Source organism: Danio rerio, chromosome 21, assembly GCF_049306965.1.
Source record: "Danio rerio strain Tuebingen ecotype United States chromosome 21, GRCz12tu, whole genome shotgun sequence".
NCBI classification, from domain to species: Eukaryota; Metazoa; Chordata; class Actinopteri; order Cypriniformes; family Danionidae; genus Danio; species Danio rerio.
This window is the reverse complement of record NC_133196.1, coordinates 42,075,001-42,091,328: the sequence shown is the minus strand read 5'-3', so window position 1 is coordinate 42,091,328 and position 16,328 is coordinate 42,075,001. Positions and strand designations below refer to the sequence as shown.

At 36.9% G+C, this 16,328-nt stretch overlaps 1 protein-coding gene across 1 annotated transcript in view; it reads right to left on the bottom strand.

Moving 5' to 3' along the window:
* Positions 1-16,328, bottom strand: part of heatr6 (HEAT repeat containing 6) — a 50,267-nt gene that overhangs the window by 10,044 nt on the left and 23,895 nt on the right. Inside the window, 9 exon segments of the mRNA NM_001114313.1 lie at positions 1,203-1,299; positions 2,440-2,564; positions 5,120-5,242; positions 5,321-5,455; positions 8,943-9,032; positions 10,975-11,097; positions 11,273-11,622; positions 11,896-11,995; positions 13,740-13,946. Coding sequence (NP_001107785.1) covers positions 1,203-1,299; positions 2,440-2,564; positions 5,120-5,242; positions 5,321-5,455; positions 8,943-9,032; positions 10,975-11,097; positions 11,273-11,622; positions 11,896-11,995; positions 13,740-13,946 — 1,350 coding nt within the window.

The window sequence follows — 16,328 nt, the reverse complement described above, 5'->3', positions numbered from 1 at the left end:
TAAAAGGCTAACATGGATTTTATGAAGAAAATAACTGTGTTTATGTGCTTTATGGAGGCTGAAAAACAGCGTCGATACGTTTAGGACCGTGTCTGAGTCCACTACATGCTTTCAGTGGTGCATCCAGCTCTGTGAGTTTATAAACTCCTCCAGAAACTGAACCTGGATCACGGAGGCTTTCAACGGTGCTTCTGACTGAGCAGAGTCCAGTTTGATGACTTGTTGTCGGTGTCGCCTGAAGGATTTCCCCTGGTGACACCATCAACAGGTTCTACGTCACAATCACACCCCCACAAGAGCAAGCTTCTGATTGGTTAACGCAGCGCGAATGTCCGCTGAAGTTCAGATTTTCGAACTCGAGAGATCTGCGCAAAACGCTCGTTAAGCGCATCAAACGCGCAAAACGCTCAATTCGCCCCGCTCCATTAGCACAATTTGCGTCATTTGCGCCGCGCCATTTGCACATATCGCACCGTAGGATGTCTATTCATGCGTTTGCACTGACTTAACATGTAAATCACTCGCGCTTGACGCGCAATCCGTGTCTGGTGTGAACGCAGCAACCTCTGATGGACAGCAACAGGCTCCAAAATGAGGCAGATTCAGAGTTTTGGAAAAAATACTCTCCAATATTTTGAATTTGGACTGCAATACATAGTTTAACCACTAGGTTAATACTACATACTGAACCTTTAATAATTAGGCCATGTCCACATGTATTTTATTAACAACTTTTACCTTACCTTCCATTAAGAAAGTCCTGTCAACAAAAAAACGCAAAAACGCATGGTGATGCATGTTAAGGGCAAGACGAACCAACAAGTGGAAATAAAAGCCTTTTATGATGGGTTCACACCATATACAGAATTGAGTACTTGTGGGAGTACACTGCATACAAGTCAACAGAAATGTAAAAACAGAGACAGATTAATGTCCCAGGGTATGAGCAACACACAATACAAGACACGTTTGTCACAAATATGCAGACTTTCACATCTTCCACATAGGGATGAATATAGTAAAGGCCCCATCTGACTGGTCAGATTTGGAGAAATAACCTTTGCATGACAGATCAAATTTATTGCATGATATGGATATTGCATATACTATTTTCAACAATATTTTTTTTATATATCATGCAGCCCTAACTAATCGCATGTTAAAGAAATTTTTATATAAAAAATAAAAAAAAGTGTACCCACCCTGTCTTTATCCGCTGACGCTTTAGTAGCAGATCTGAGCATGTTCAGCAGCAGCATATCAGAGAAATCTTCCTGAAACTCCAAACCTACAGACTGCCTGAAGAACAGAGAGCACAGAACGCTGTCAACACAAACAACAACACAAACACACACACACACACACCTTTTATTAAAGACTTTACCAAGACTTCAAATATTTAAATGATAGTATCTATGACCTACCCCCAAACCCAACTCCCACAGAAACATGTGCCAATCATTAGATACTAGGGTTGTAACAATATGCGATTTTCACAGTATGATAATAGTATCAGAAAACGTTGCGAATTCACAATATTAATTAAACATAACAATAACCATAAAAAGAATAATACGTTTTTCTGAGTGAACTTTATCATTATAGACTTGAACAATTTCATAGAAAGTAATAAGAAAATCTTCCTTCTAAAAAAAAAAAATAACAAAAAAAAAACAAATTTACAAATTAAACTATACATTTCTTATTTAAAAAAACAACAACTTTTATCTATTAAAGGTCCCCTAAAGTGCTTTGAATTGTGCATTTCTTTTCGATGTTCAGCTAAATCTCAACTAAAAAAAAATTTGAGGGTGGGACATAGAATAGCCCATCCCCTTTTAGAAAAACAGCCAATAGTGTTGTTTTAATTACAGCTTTGCCAGTGAGAGTTGTTGAGATCAAGTGCATCAAATGATAAGCTAATAAAAGCGTCTTGAAGGGGGTTGTCAAACGAGAAGCGTCTTGAAGGGGGTTGTCAAAAGAGAAGCATCTTGAAGCATCTTGTTTGAAACTAGATGTTCAAAATTTAATAACACACTGATGTATGAGGTGATTGAAAGTAGGTGGACGTGAAACTGCAAGCTTCAGACGTTTAAATCAGTTTTATATTTCCTAGATGCAAATTATGTCACTGTTTTAGAGCACACTAGCTATTAGATATCCTTAAAAATTACATCTAAAAAATATTTTATTAGAATTTCATGGGACCTTTAAGCAGACAAGAATAAATAATGTATAATATATAATTAATGGGGCAAAGAGTGGCTATTTTAGGAATTAAGGAATTGGCCCACTAAATATTCCTTTAGTATCTTTATGGATTCTGTGCTTAATGACACATTAAATGTTTTCATATTCCACTACATAAGTGACGACAAGAGTCCTTACAAGTATAGCTAAACCAGTACACACACATACATACACAGATAAATCTCTCACATGTTGACGATGAGTGTGTCCGTGAGGTTTCCCAGAGACCAGGCTGCTTTTGCCCGGACGTTGGGTGAACGGTCATCCAGAGCGGTGAGGATAGCATTAGCAGTATCCGCCACAAACATCACATCCTGTGCACATCAAAACACCACAGTCAAATAAGTCAAGTTAATTTGTCATTATGTTTGCTTAATTGTTTTCATATAAACATAACAAAAACAGGCAATCACAAACTAACGTAAACAACTTTATGGGCACTTTTATGGCTGTCCCTTTCTAATTTACCTGGAAAAAACACACATCCTGTTTTCATGATAACAAAGTGAAGTCACCATACTGAAAAATTACTCCAGTTAAACGAATTCAAACAGGTTACAATATTTGTATACATCTATTCAACATCATACATGTACTATGACCATGTATAGACAATTTAAATGTACTTACAATATAAAGTATACACACTTTTCTCCTATTCAAAAATATTTAAATCAATGGAGAATAATTTTCCAGTTTGATGGCTGTTGATTTACTTGAAGTATTTTTATTAAGCTAAAAGAATTATTATTATTTTAATAGATTATTTATTAAAAAAACAGTTAAGTAAAAATAATTACATTTATTAAATATAAATACAGTGAGCACATCACTTTTTAAAAATGAAAATTTTTATCCATTTCTCAGTGAATATATGTAAGAAAATGTTGCGCTTTTGAACAACATCGATTTATTAAAATAGTATTTTAGTCACCATACAGCTTTAGAAATAGAAAGATAATACATCTAAATCCATGTAAAACATTGCAAACTAAATTACAAACAACAAAATTGGATTTATTTTTGTTTCTCTAAATTTTTCAATATTTGTCTCTAACATATACATGTGGGCTATTCGTTTTTGGACCGTAAGCTTTCGATTGGGACCTTATGTATAGGCACGAATATGATATTATAAATTATCCTACAGAAAACATTCATTTAAATGAGAAATTTGCAAGGGGTGTACTCATATATGCTGAGTAGGGGTGTAACGATTTATCGTTGTATGATTTATTGCGATGCAAAAATGTCACAATATGCATCGTGGCGTTATGACGATTTGATTACGATATGAAGTCCGTTTTCTCTTATTAGTTGAGCTGTTTGCACGTGAGCTACGTTCCACCTGCTGTCGCACGTGAGTTCAGATTGCAGCAGCAATAATGTTAGCAGACCAAGATGAGTGGAGCTGAAATAGAGGATGGCCCATCCTCTCAAAATCAGACGTCTGGCAAGATTTCGGTTGTACAGTCATTGCTTTAGACTCGTCTGCTTTTTGACACGCATACTGGGTCAAACATCCTAAGTTTTAAAGTCTTCACAGTGATTTACATACTTTGCACAGCGACAGGGATACCTCCTAATGGTGTTGAAAGAGTCACATACTGTATTTATAAGGTACAATTCACCCTAAATTATCATTCTGTCTTCATATAATGTTCCCGCCGCAAAATCACACATGACGTGAGCTGACCGTGAGCTGTTACTACAGAGGGCGGACTGATAGACGCGCGCGTATGGCAAGCCGTTTTAGCATTTAAACCTTTGTTCTGACTATCCATTAATATATTTAGAGATATCTCTAATTATATTTTGACTAGTCATAATTATAATTCGACTAGTCAGAATGACAATTAGAGATATCTGCAATTACAATTGTACTAGTACGAAATCAGATTGGAGATATCTGCAAATATATTATGACTAGTCATATTCCTCCATTGACTTCCATTGTTTTGACTAGTCACAATTGTAATTAGAGATATCTCTAAATTAATTTAATTAAATATGAATTAAATACCTGGAAATGTAGATTTTTTTTTGCACACAAAAAACGCAAGTGACCAAGCAAAGCATTAGCTCTTACTGATAAATTCAATTGAATAGAAAGCTTTTTTTTTTTTGCACCTTTACTTAAATTGTTCCTTAATTTTGTCTCTGTCATTTCAATAATATTTTTAAGAAGTTTTTTAATTGTTTTATTTTCCAAAGACAGGCCTGTTTAATTTATTTTCAGGTTCAGTTTAACAAGTTAAAACAGAAGAAATACAAAAAAAATAGTTTACTTGGTATTATATCGTGATACACATCGTATCGTGAGCTGAGTGTATCGTTACACCCCTAATGCTGAGCACTGTAGTTATGAATAAATTATAAATTTCTCATTTATAATTAAATGAGAAAACTGATATACAAACTTACGCTAAATACACAAATTAAGTATGATTTTTTTTAAAAGAAATAAAATGACCTAAAAATAACAAACACATTAAATACATTAAACAGATGAATTAATGTGAGGCTTCATTATGAGAAAACATAATTCAAAATATAATTAACAAACTTACATTTAAATGACAATGTAAATAAATAAAATGCTTTTTTTCATTATAGGAAGTAAAATAATGAACATACATTAAAGTAAATTATGGATGAATTCATAAATAAAATAAATGCATAAAAAATTTGTATGACAAAGAAAACTACATTAAGTGAAATTAATACTCTGGATGAATACTTTATTAAATGTGGAGCTCTTTCATTATGAATAAATTTTTGTAGTTACAATTCCAAACTATTAGTCATTATACAGGTATACATTTGGGTGGATGGATCTTTAACTATCAGAAAGGGCAGAGCTGTGTACCTCTCTCAGGCAGGGGAATAGTATATAGACCCCCAGAGCTCTGACTGCTGCTGCCTTCACCAGAGAGTTCTCACTGTACGTCAGTCCCAGCAGGATCGTGATGCACAGCACTTGAGTCTTATCCTGCACAAATCCATATTGATGAATATGAATACCACAATAACAATTAATAACTCAACACTGCATTACACAGGCACTCACGGGCAGCTGACTGAAGGCCTGTGGCAGGATGGAGGAGAGGGTGTCGCACGCGCTGGTCTGAAGGGTCGGATGATGTTCATTCTGTAAGGCACTGATGAGTGGACCACCTAAAACCTCTGACCAGAACTGAACCACCTGAAAACAACAGCTTTACATCAACACCAAAATCTCTCAATTCAGTTTTGTATGTTCAGTGTTGGATAAAGTTGTCCCAAATGCATTTATATTATGCGTTTGCTTATGCAGGTTTCATTCTAAAATTTATTTCACTCTTGTATTCTTTGACTGACCACATTTGGGGTTTGTAAAATAAAATGGGGGCTCGTCCGGGATAGTTTCCCAAAATATTTAAAAATGAAACCATAAACATATCCACATACTTATCTTGGGTGTTGAGCGGTGAGTTGTTATATTATTTCAGGCATTATGGTTTGTTTTACAAGCCTTTATTCTATTTATTTTTAATAAAAAATAAAAAATAAAACTATATCCATTAACTGCCATTATAAGAATCACTATGGACAAAAGACTCCGTTAAAAGTCTTCTTTAATCTTCTACTAAAGAAAAAAAGGAACTTGCATCTTCGATGACGTAAGTAAATTAATAGGAAATCTTTATTTTTGGGTAAAAAATCCCTTTAAGACTGTAATATATAACTGTAATAGGGTTAAATGGCTTTCTAGCCATTGGATAGAAGAACTGTCAAACGTTTAAAGGGCACATAGTTTACCCCTTTTTTATGATTAAATATTAATATTATGGTTCTTCTGAGTGTGCCAGTTTAGGTTCAGTTAATAAAAACAATTCAGATTTTTTTATTATTGTTAAAAAGTGTTATTTTGGGGGTGTGTACACAGCTTGCTGTTTTAGGGATGTGTTACTTCACATGAAAATTAGTTTCAAATTCCCGCCCAATGTAACAAGGGGGCGGAGCCAAGAGCTCCCCCGCTTTGTGTTTGGCCACAGACAGGCAGACAGAGAGAAGCAACATGAGTGAGAGGACCAGCATTCAGCCATACATGTACGACTCGGACACAGACCAAGCAGAGAGTACACAACCATTTGAGTCTTTGTTTAGTTTTACAGCCAACTGTGTGCTAGTTTAAAGTTCCGAGCTTGAACACCGAGACTAATAACCACGCACACTGAATTAACTTTGACTGAGGCACCGGATGACCCGCTTAGAGCTGCGACACGGCACACCAGACACGCACATTCGAATGTCATTTAAAATGAAACTATTTAGATGGAGCTCTGTGGCGCGGCAGAAATATGAAGTGTCCCGAATCGTGGCTGGGCTCCACAGACAGCCGCCGACTTGAAGCACTGTTGTGTGTACCCTGATAGAAACCTATGTTTAGAATTCTAAAATGCATGGCTCTGTGTGGTGCGACGCTTCTGGTGTGCGACCTGCAGGCAAGTTTGTTATTTTATTTCCAATGGAGCGACACTCACGAGGCAACATGCTCGCACTTTCCAGCTGCACCTGGTTCAGATCACACTCACAGGGAGCCTTCTGTGACTGCGAGAAATGCAAACGGCTGAAATTTAAGGTAGACGCAATGAAAAGTACACTAGTTTGCAAACCTACCTACAAACAGACTATGTTACAAACAATAATTCCGATTAGAGCGATCATGTGGTGAATGTTGATCTTGTGTTGAGCCCAATAAGCCTTGCATCTAAAAATAGAGCAAGGATGTTGCTTTAGTGACATCGCTTTGACTCACACGCTGAAAATAGCGGACGTGAAACAATAAACAAAGGATATGGTGATGCGTGCCTGTTAATCAATATTCGTGGGCGGGGGAACCGCACTCTTACGTCAAGTTGCGGTTGATCTAAAAACCGCTCCAATTGGTCCACCGTTTTTATGTTGTTAAATTGAAAAAAAAAAGGACTGGGTGCGTTTACAACACCCCAGCATGACTGTCTATACACTATAATTACACACATGTCTGTCCAAACAGCTTGAAAAGTAGATTTTTTACCATAGGTGCCCTTTAACAAAAGTAATAACAAAATAAACAAAAACATAAGCGGCTGCCTGACACACACACTAACACAGGGGTCGGCAACCCACGGCTCTAGAGCCGCATGCGGCTCTTTAGCGCTGCCCTAGTGGCTCCCTGGAACTTTTTCAAAAAATGTTTGAAAATGGAAAACGATGAGGGAGGTAAATATATTTTTTGTTTTAATATGGTTTCTATAGGAGGACAAACAATTTTAACGTTTTCCAATGCTGTAAAAGTGTGTAGAATATTTAATTTCAACATTTCTGTCAACGAAGATTTGCGTCATAGCCTGCGACACACGTTTCTATCAGCAGGGCGGGATGCCAGGTAGGTAGCTGTTGTAAACAAACCGGCGGCTGTGTGATGCGCCATGGAGCGCAAGCTGTCTTTGCCAAAGATGTACAGCGGGGCACGCTTTCTCATTTTCCCTCCCTGAGAGAATTCAAAGAAGCCCATCCCGATCACTCACTCAACGATGATTATTTTACAAGGTGCGATCGTTGATATGCAAACTGCATTTAGGAGCAGATTTTGCGAGTTGCGAAAGGAAAAAACGAGACTGTCTTTCCTTGACACACACCCCTGGAGATTGACCCTTCCTTGTTGAACACATTCCCAGGAATGACTCGAGCTGATCTTGAAATGGAAATGGCAGGCTGCGTTTTATTGCACTGTTTGTTGCCCAGATAAGGGGCACGTTGTGCACGTTCATTTTGATGTTTTTTTGAATCCTCAAAATAAAAAAAAAACATTAAAAAATCTGATTTCTTTATTGCATTTCTTTAATTTCATCAAAGCAAAACATAATGCAATAATATTGTAATGAAGTTAAACTTGAACATTAAACATAATTCATTAATATTGTAATGAAGTTAAACTTGATCATTAAACATAATTCATTAATATTGTAATGAAGTTAAACTTGATCATTAAACATAATTCATTAATATTGTAATGAAGTTAAACTTGATCATTAAACATATTTCATTAATATTGTAATGAAGTTAAACTTGATAATTAAACATAATGCATTAATATTGTAATGAAGTTAAACTTGATAATTAAACATAATGCATTAATATTGGATTGAAGTTAATTTTGAATATTAAACATAATTCATTAATATACTGTAATTAAGTTAAACTTGAGACGGCATCGTACAACAGAGTAGTCACGTGGCGCGTCATTCTCTACAGGATGCACTGCAGGGAAATGAACATTTAACCATGAAGGCTCAGTATGTATTTGTAGCCAACGAAGTCATTTTTATAGTATGCTAATATAGCTAATATAAATACATACAGCATGTGTTGCCATCATTATAAGGCTTATATAAAGCTTTTAATTTTTTGCGGCTCCAGACATATTTGTTTTTGTTTTTTTTGGTCCAATATGGCTCTTTCAACATTTTGGGTTGCCGACCCCTGCACTAACACAACAAGCACCAGGACCGGCTCTCTCTCACCTTCTTTTGTCATTCCTCTTGTAACTTCACACTCGTCCAGGAGTTGCAAAAATTATCCTTGGCCATGCCCCATCTCGTGACAATTACTTTAAAATATCTTTACCCAACACTTTTACATACACTATATTTGTTTGTTTTTACCTGGTTCACTGGCACACGTTTGGCACTTTGTGGAGTGTTGGCATCTGCTCTGTACTGCTGGATAATCCCAGTTCCCAGTTCTTCTAAAAGCTTGAGAGAAATATGCACACATGTTAAAATAAACCAAGAAAGGGATTGCTCATCCAAAATGAAAATTTCCTCACCATTTACTCACACTCAGATGCATTTAACAATCACATTGTAACCTTTATGAGGTTCTTTTACAAAACAAGACATTCTAAAGAACATTGTGAAAAAGCAGCCACTGACAATGTTTGTGATGTGAATTAGACTTCTGTGCAAAACTGCAATAACAAAAAAAAATGTTAAAACAAAGAACAAAATCGTCACTTTCTGGTAAACTGGTTCCAAATATCAAACAGAAAAATGTCATTTGCAGTGGTAGAAACAGACACCGTGAGCCCTTTTTCTAATATAATTATTCACTTGCACCTCAGAAGATGAAGATAAAATGCATACATACTGGTACAGTATGAATGTGATTGTCTAGCTTGTCTGCACTTGTATTAGCATAAAGCGATCTGATTGGTTAACACTTGGGCTGGTGCTTGAAAAGCTGAAAGATTTTCAACTTCTGCAGCGAGCAATTAAGCAAAAACGATTCTACGTGCCTACAATTCAGTTTGGCAATGCTGGACGTCACTCCATTGGAAGTAAATGTCAACACTGATCCCTATTGTGAATTGTGGTAAAGCGACTACTCTTCTGTTTTGGTGGGTAACCAAAGCGCCAACCAAGCGCTCTTGCACAGTGCAGACATTAAAATTTCATAGCGTATCGCTTTCCGCATCTGGTCTGAAATCTGATTGATATATATATATATATATATACATATATATATACATATATATATTTATATATATATATATATTTATATTAGAGCTGTGAACCTACACTAGTCTCACGGTTCGGTTACGATTATCATGCCATCGATTCGGTTCAATTTGATATTTCGGTGCATCACGGAGCATTGACGGTGCTTTTCATACACAGTTTTATATTTTCTTCACAGCAGCATTTCTTGTATTAAAATGTATGAATATATTTATATTTATATACTATTTGTAAAACAATTTTGTCATTTAATACAAACAGTCAGATATATAAACTGTAACTTTAAACAAAACGAGCATTTAGCAAATAATATAAACAAATCTAAACATCCAGCTCAATTTCTGATCCTTGTCTAGTTCTCTTACACCCCTTTGATTGGTCACACCCTCAAAAAGAAACGGTTGCGATTGGCTCTTGCGCGCTGCGTTCTTCACAGATGAGTGACACTGATAAGCGGCCGGCGGCAGCGGCGATCTCACAGCTGATGTATGATAGACACGGTGGAGAAAAATCTGCAGATACGCGCTCGTTTCTGTATGCAAAAGTAACGTTGTAAAACAGCCGAGAGGAGAAGAAAAGCCACCCCAGCAGGTCAAATGGGCCACTGTGTGTGTGAGAAAGAGAGAGAGAGACAGAGCGAGAGCGAGAGAGAGAGAGAGAGAGAGAAATGGAGTAGGCTACTTTCATTCTCTCGATTTCAGTGAAATAGGGGCTATTGTTGTATATGTCAGTGAAAGACTGATCCAGCAAACACACACAGTGAAATTGTGCACAGTTTATGAGTTTTAAGAAGTTAAAGCGCTGTAAATACTCGCGATCGCCTCCCTCGCGACAGAGCGCATATGAGGTAAATGCCGTCAGTAATAACCAGTTATGATTATTACTGAACCCGAACTTTCCGCGTCTGCATCGAAGTGCACCGAAGAAACGATTAATTTTGACACCCCTAATATATATATATATATATATATATATATATATATATATATATATATATATATATGCATTAGTCCACAGCTAATAATAAATACTGCAATATTCAATCACAAAAAATTATCTTCAGTTTTAATATCATGTTAACTTTAAAGTTAAGGAATAAGAACAAGCAATGATAATAGTGTTGTTTGCTTGGCAAGCACCTATAAAGAGCATGTGAAAGACATTAAAGGTGAGGTACTTTAGCTCCATGAAGCTGCACAGACGGGTCTTGCTCTGTGAGACAGCGAGCACTGAGTTGCCCTAACTCCAAAAGAGACGCCTGAGCAAATGAGAAGTAGCCCTTCACTAGGTGAGCCAAAACCTGAAATAAACATACAAACATACAACAAAAAACATACAAACAAATAAAACATTTTTTAAGAGAAACAAATTTCAAGTTTACAAACAAATCACTAGAAATGCAAAATTTTAAGACCCCGCGGACACCCTGATATAGCAAATGATGTGATATGACCGGATCCCTCAAGACCACTGACCTGCAGGGCTTCGAGTCGGACGGGTGAGGGTTCGAGCGGTGCTCCGTTAGACCCTCCAGCATCACTGTCAGAGTACGGCTCCTCGCGAGGCTGAGTGACCAGACTCACACACAGCTGAAGGAGCCAGCACGGCCCCTCCGGACCCTCCGCTGCTGCAGGAGAAGAGGCCTCTTCATCTCTCCGTGCAGGCTGTCTCCAGCTAAGAGGAGACTCCTGCGGCGTGCTGATGCCAGAGCCCAGGCTGGACGCGGAGCCGGGCTGCTGGAGGAGAAGCTGGACCTCTGGAAGAGGCGCTTGTGTTGAGACTAATGCACCGAAGAGGGTGAGACTGGACACACGGACATTCACATCTAACATCAGAGGGAAAGAGAAGAGGATGGGAATGTAAGGGTACTTCAGTATGTATATAAACTAAATTCAATACTATGTACAACAATTCAGTACAATGTATATAATAAATAAATAAATATACATACAAACAAAGGCACTTAAATATACAAACACCTACAGTGTACAGAATAAATGTGGACACCCCTCTTTAAAAATTATTATTAGAAGAAACAAACAAATTTTTAGGTGAACTACCCCTTTAATGGGACAACCTCAGTGTCTTGTAACAGTACCTCTGTGTCGGACATATGGACGGATCTGTTTCCACAGTGGGCTCAGTAGGCCTGGTCTGAGACGATTATAGGGCACATTGGAGACTAGGTGGGCAAGGCACTGGAAGACAAAATAAAAGCCACATTCCCGAACTTATCATTTGCAAAATGCCTAGTAAACCATCATACACTGACCAAACCACAGTACGTCCTTCCAGTGAAATATTTTTGTATGGAACTGGTATTTGTTGTAGCAAAATAACCAGTAGTGTAGCTGATCTATGGGAAATGATTCTGGTCATTACATAGTGTTAAAACTGTCAAGTGTTATTCTTATATATTTTTGTATTCGAGTCAATGTTTTATCAGTCTGAATTACTAAAAAAAAATAAACATCACTTGTAAAAAAGATGAATTTCATAGGAGGACTACTAAATTTGTCTTCAACTGTACATGTCAAATTTATTTTTGATTCAAATTTATCTTGTATCATGATGAGCCATAACCTTATATATCAATTAGGATACAATACAAATATATATATATATATATATATATATATATATATATATATATATATATATATATATATATATATATATATATATATATATATATATATATACATACACACACACATATACAGTTGAGGGCAAAATTATTAGCCTTTCTGTGAAATATTTATTATTTTTCAAATCTTTCTCAAGTAATACTTAGGGTGCTTTTACACCAATGAATCGATTAATTTGTTCAGAAACAGGGATTAAAATGGTTACATTGCTGCTCTTTGTTCTTGGTGCCGTTCACTTTCACACGGCAAAGTTTTTAAACAGACCAAAATAGCTAAAACAAGTCACATGCGAGTAAACTCTCCTCATATTGGGCAGAGTTTCACGGTTTATTTTGCGGAGTCCGGCTCAGCTGTCATGAAGTCCTTATTTAGGTGTATGATGATGAGACTAGGGATGTCTGGAATGACCTCCCGCCCTACTCCTAATTCTCTCTTTGTCTTCATATAGCCGTATGCCTATTACATATCATAACACACTGTGATATAACCGGGTTCGGATCGTATCGCTTTCTCACTACAATCGATCCTCTCTAGAGTTCGTTTCAATTGAGCCGAGTCCACCTCATTCAGGCAATCTCGGACCGATTGATTTGGCGCGGATCCAAGTGCGATTGCTGGTTTCAAATATGCAAGAAACGCACTAACTGGGCAAACGAGACAGGTTCTGAAACAAAAGTCTAAATTAAGTTTAAACATTAAGTCACCCTTAATGAAGCATAGACAATTTCACGGTATTTCAGAAAATATTTTTGTTTCTTCTGAAGAAAACATAGGTTTTTTGCCTGAAATAAAAGTTTTTAGAATTAAAAACTATAGTGGATAGTAGAATTAGCCATATAATTAGCTACAGAACAAAGTACTGATATACAAATCGCTTGCCTCGCCATTCGCCACTGGCTTGCATAGTTAGCTGCGCATCGATGGAATAAACTTCAGTGTTTGGACTCTCATCAGTGAATATTAAAACACATTGAACTGAACTAATCTAAACTGAACTTAACTGGACTGTTACTGTTTCAATTCACTATAATCTTCAATGTAAAGCTGCCTTGACACAATTTACATTGTAAAAGCGCTATACAAATAAAGATGAATTGAATTGAATGAATTAACCTAACTTGCCTAGTTAACCTAGTTAAGTCTTTAAATTGCACTATAAGCTGAATACTAGTATTTTGAAAACTTTCAAGTTAAATATTATGTGCTATCTTCTTGGCAAAAAATAAATAAATAAATGAAACATTATTAGAAATTAGTTATTAAAGCTATTATGCAAATGTGTGTACTTTACTACCTTTAAGACCTGTGTGAGGGTCTGGCAGGAGGACTCTGCTATGAGCGCTAGCAGCAGGCCGCGGTGTAGCTCTCTGATGCTAGCAGCTAATGTGGCTGAGAAGGGGGTGAAGGCCTGACGGGGGGCACCAGTGTCTTCAGCGGTGGACAGGAACTGACGTGAGCCTTCCAGAAGAGCAGACAGCACCTGCAGAGAACCTGCCCGCACCTATAGTAGAATATGGGGAAGGTCAGAAGCCCAGTCCATCTTTTTTTTACCAACATCTTTGATGTATTGTGTGAATTTTGGGAGTAGTATTGATGCGCATTACAAAATCAGTTTTACTGGCTATTACATTTCAGCAGCATTTGACAACATCTATATTCTGTATTATTGCTGGTTGAATGAGCATTTTAAAAGACATTTTCTGTGATAAATTGATTTTTACTGGTTATTTGTTGCCACCTGTTGGCGTAACAATGTGATTGTTAATTTGCTTCATAAAAACAGCACTGTAAAAATAAGCCTGTGCTTCCCAGATCTTTTTGATTTATTTATGGTTGCGAATTGTATTATAGGAATTGTATTGATATCTGCTCTGCCAAATTAAAAATGTTGGTGTTGAAAATTCAACTTTGCAGTTCTTTTTTTTTGGACATTTTTAGGCTGTTTTTTTTTTTTTATTTGAAATTAAAAACCAACTGAAACACTGAACGAAAGCGTTTCTTTTTTAATGCATGGGTTCTATTAGCTGTCAGCATTCTCCGGCTCGTTGATTAAATTTTAAAATTAAATTTATTAATACATTTTTAATCAGATAAAAACCCATTTAGATCAAGATCTCATTGACAAAGGTGAACTGGCAAAGAGGTCCGCAATGCACGACCTATGAAAAATAATAATAAAAAAAAAAATTATACAAAAATAAATAATAATAATAATAAATAATAAATAATTAAAAAGTAAAGATATTATAAAAATAGTTTAGTTATTCAGCTATACCACATTACAGTGTTAAAAACTAGTGCTGTCAATCGATTAAATAAATTAACAAATTAATCACACTTTTTTTAAATTAATCGTGATTAATCACATTTAAAAGACTGAAACTTGTAATTTTGGCTATTCAAATATAACATTAATGTAAACGCAAGACAAACAACTATTTACATTCAAAATATAATTGTTCATTAGAATTTTTGTTTAACTTGTAACAAATGTCTTCATGTAAACAACATACCCAACAATAAACCCTCAAGATCCTGGCTTGACAGCCATATTACAGAAATAAAAACACAGGAATGTTAATGCCACCTGAATTTCAAAACAATCAATGCCAATAAAGAAAAAATGTATATGTTGGATTATAAGTGGACTGCAAAAAATGCCAAAATTTAGGCATTGCAGATATGGAAAATTATAATAATTATAAGAAAGTATTGAATGCAACCAATTGTACTTTTAAAAATCAAAAAGTTTTATTGCTGTGAGTTCAGAACATTAATTATAAAGTAGAAAAAATTTTGCTTAATCCTCATTTACATTCAGCCAGTTGCTAAGACAGTCCAGTCTGTTGACATTATCTGGGGACAATGTGGCCCTTTTCTTTTGAATGATGTGAGCTGCGAGTGAGAAGCAGAATCACAGAATCAGCACATGAAATTCGGTGCCAAATTTTGTTGCCATTGGTGCTGCGACAAGGACGTAAGAAGCATTAAGGGGTACATCAAAGGCACCCACACAGGTATGCGTTGTGTCACACCAAAGACTAATTCTTACAGGGACTTTGGTCACACCATCTCTGAACATTTAAACAACTTTGAGGGATACGTACGGTGAAATCGGTGTTGTTTAAGTATTTTTTCTTGTCGCTATATGAAACGTGCGCGCACACAGACAGACCAGCCGTTAGATTGCGTTGGACAGACACAGACAGACAGACAGACAGACAGACAGACAGACAGACACACAACACATGATCGTGTTCATCAAATTAGCTTAAACTAAGCGTTCTTAATTTCACAAGGATTCTGACACAGCAACGAGAAACAGAGGCTTAACAAAAGTTGCGTTAAAGGGAGAAACACGTCAAACTTAATCAGGGCCGGAGCAAGCTGAACTGCCGCTCTAGGCAGAGGACGATCATGCAGCCCCCAACCCCAATGTAAAAACAAAAGTGATCAGTTATGAAAATGAAGTGAGGTGTCGCGGACCTCTTTTCCAGCGCACTATGCGCGGATATAACTGAGGACGTGCGGGTGCTGAGGGAGGGAGGTGTCGCGGACACTGCGCTCTCTATTCTGCCGCCCTATGCGCGGATATAACTAAGGACGCGCGGGTGTCGAGGACCTCAATTCTGCCACCCTATGCGCGGATATAACTGAGGACACGCGGGTGCTGATGGAGGTGTCGCTGACGCCGCCCTCTCCATTCTGTCGTCTATGCGCGAATATATTTGAGGACGCGGGTGGTGAGGGAGGTGTCGCGGACATAACTAAGGATGCGGGTGGTAAGGGAGGTGTCGCGGATGCCGCCCTCTCTATACTGCCGCCTAGGTCGCCTCTATGGACGCGCCGGCCCTGAACTTAATGACACATTTGAGGGAATCAT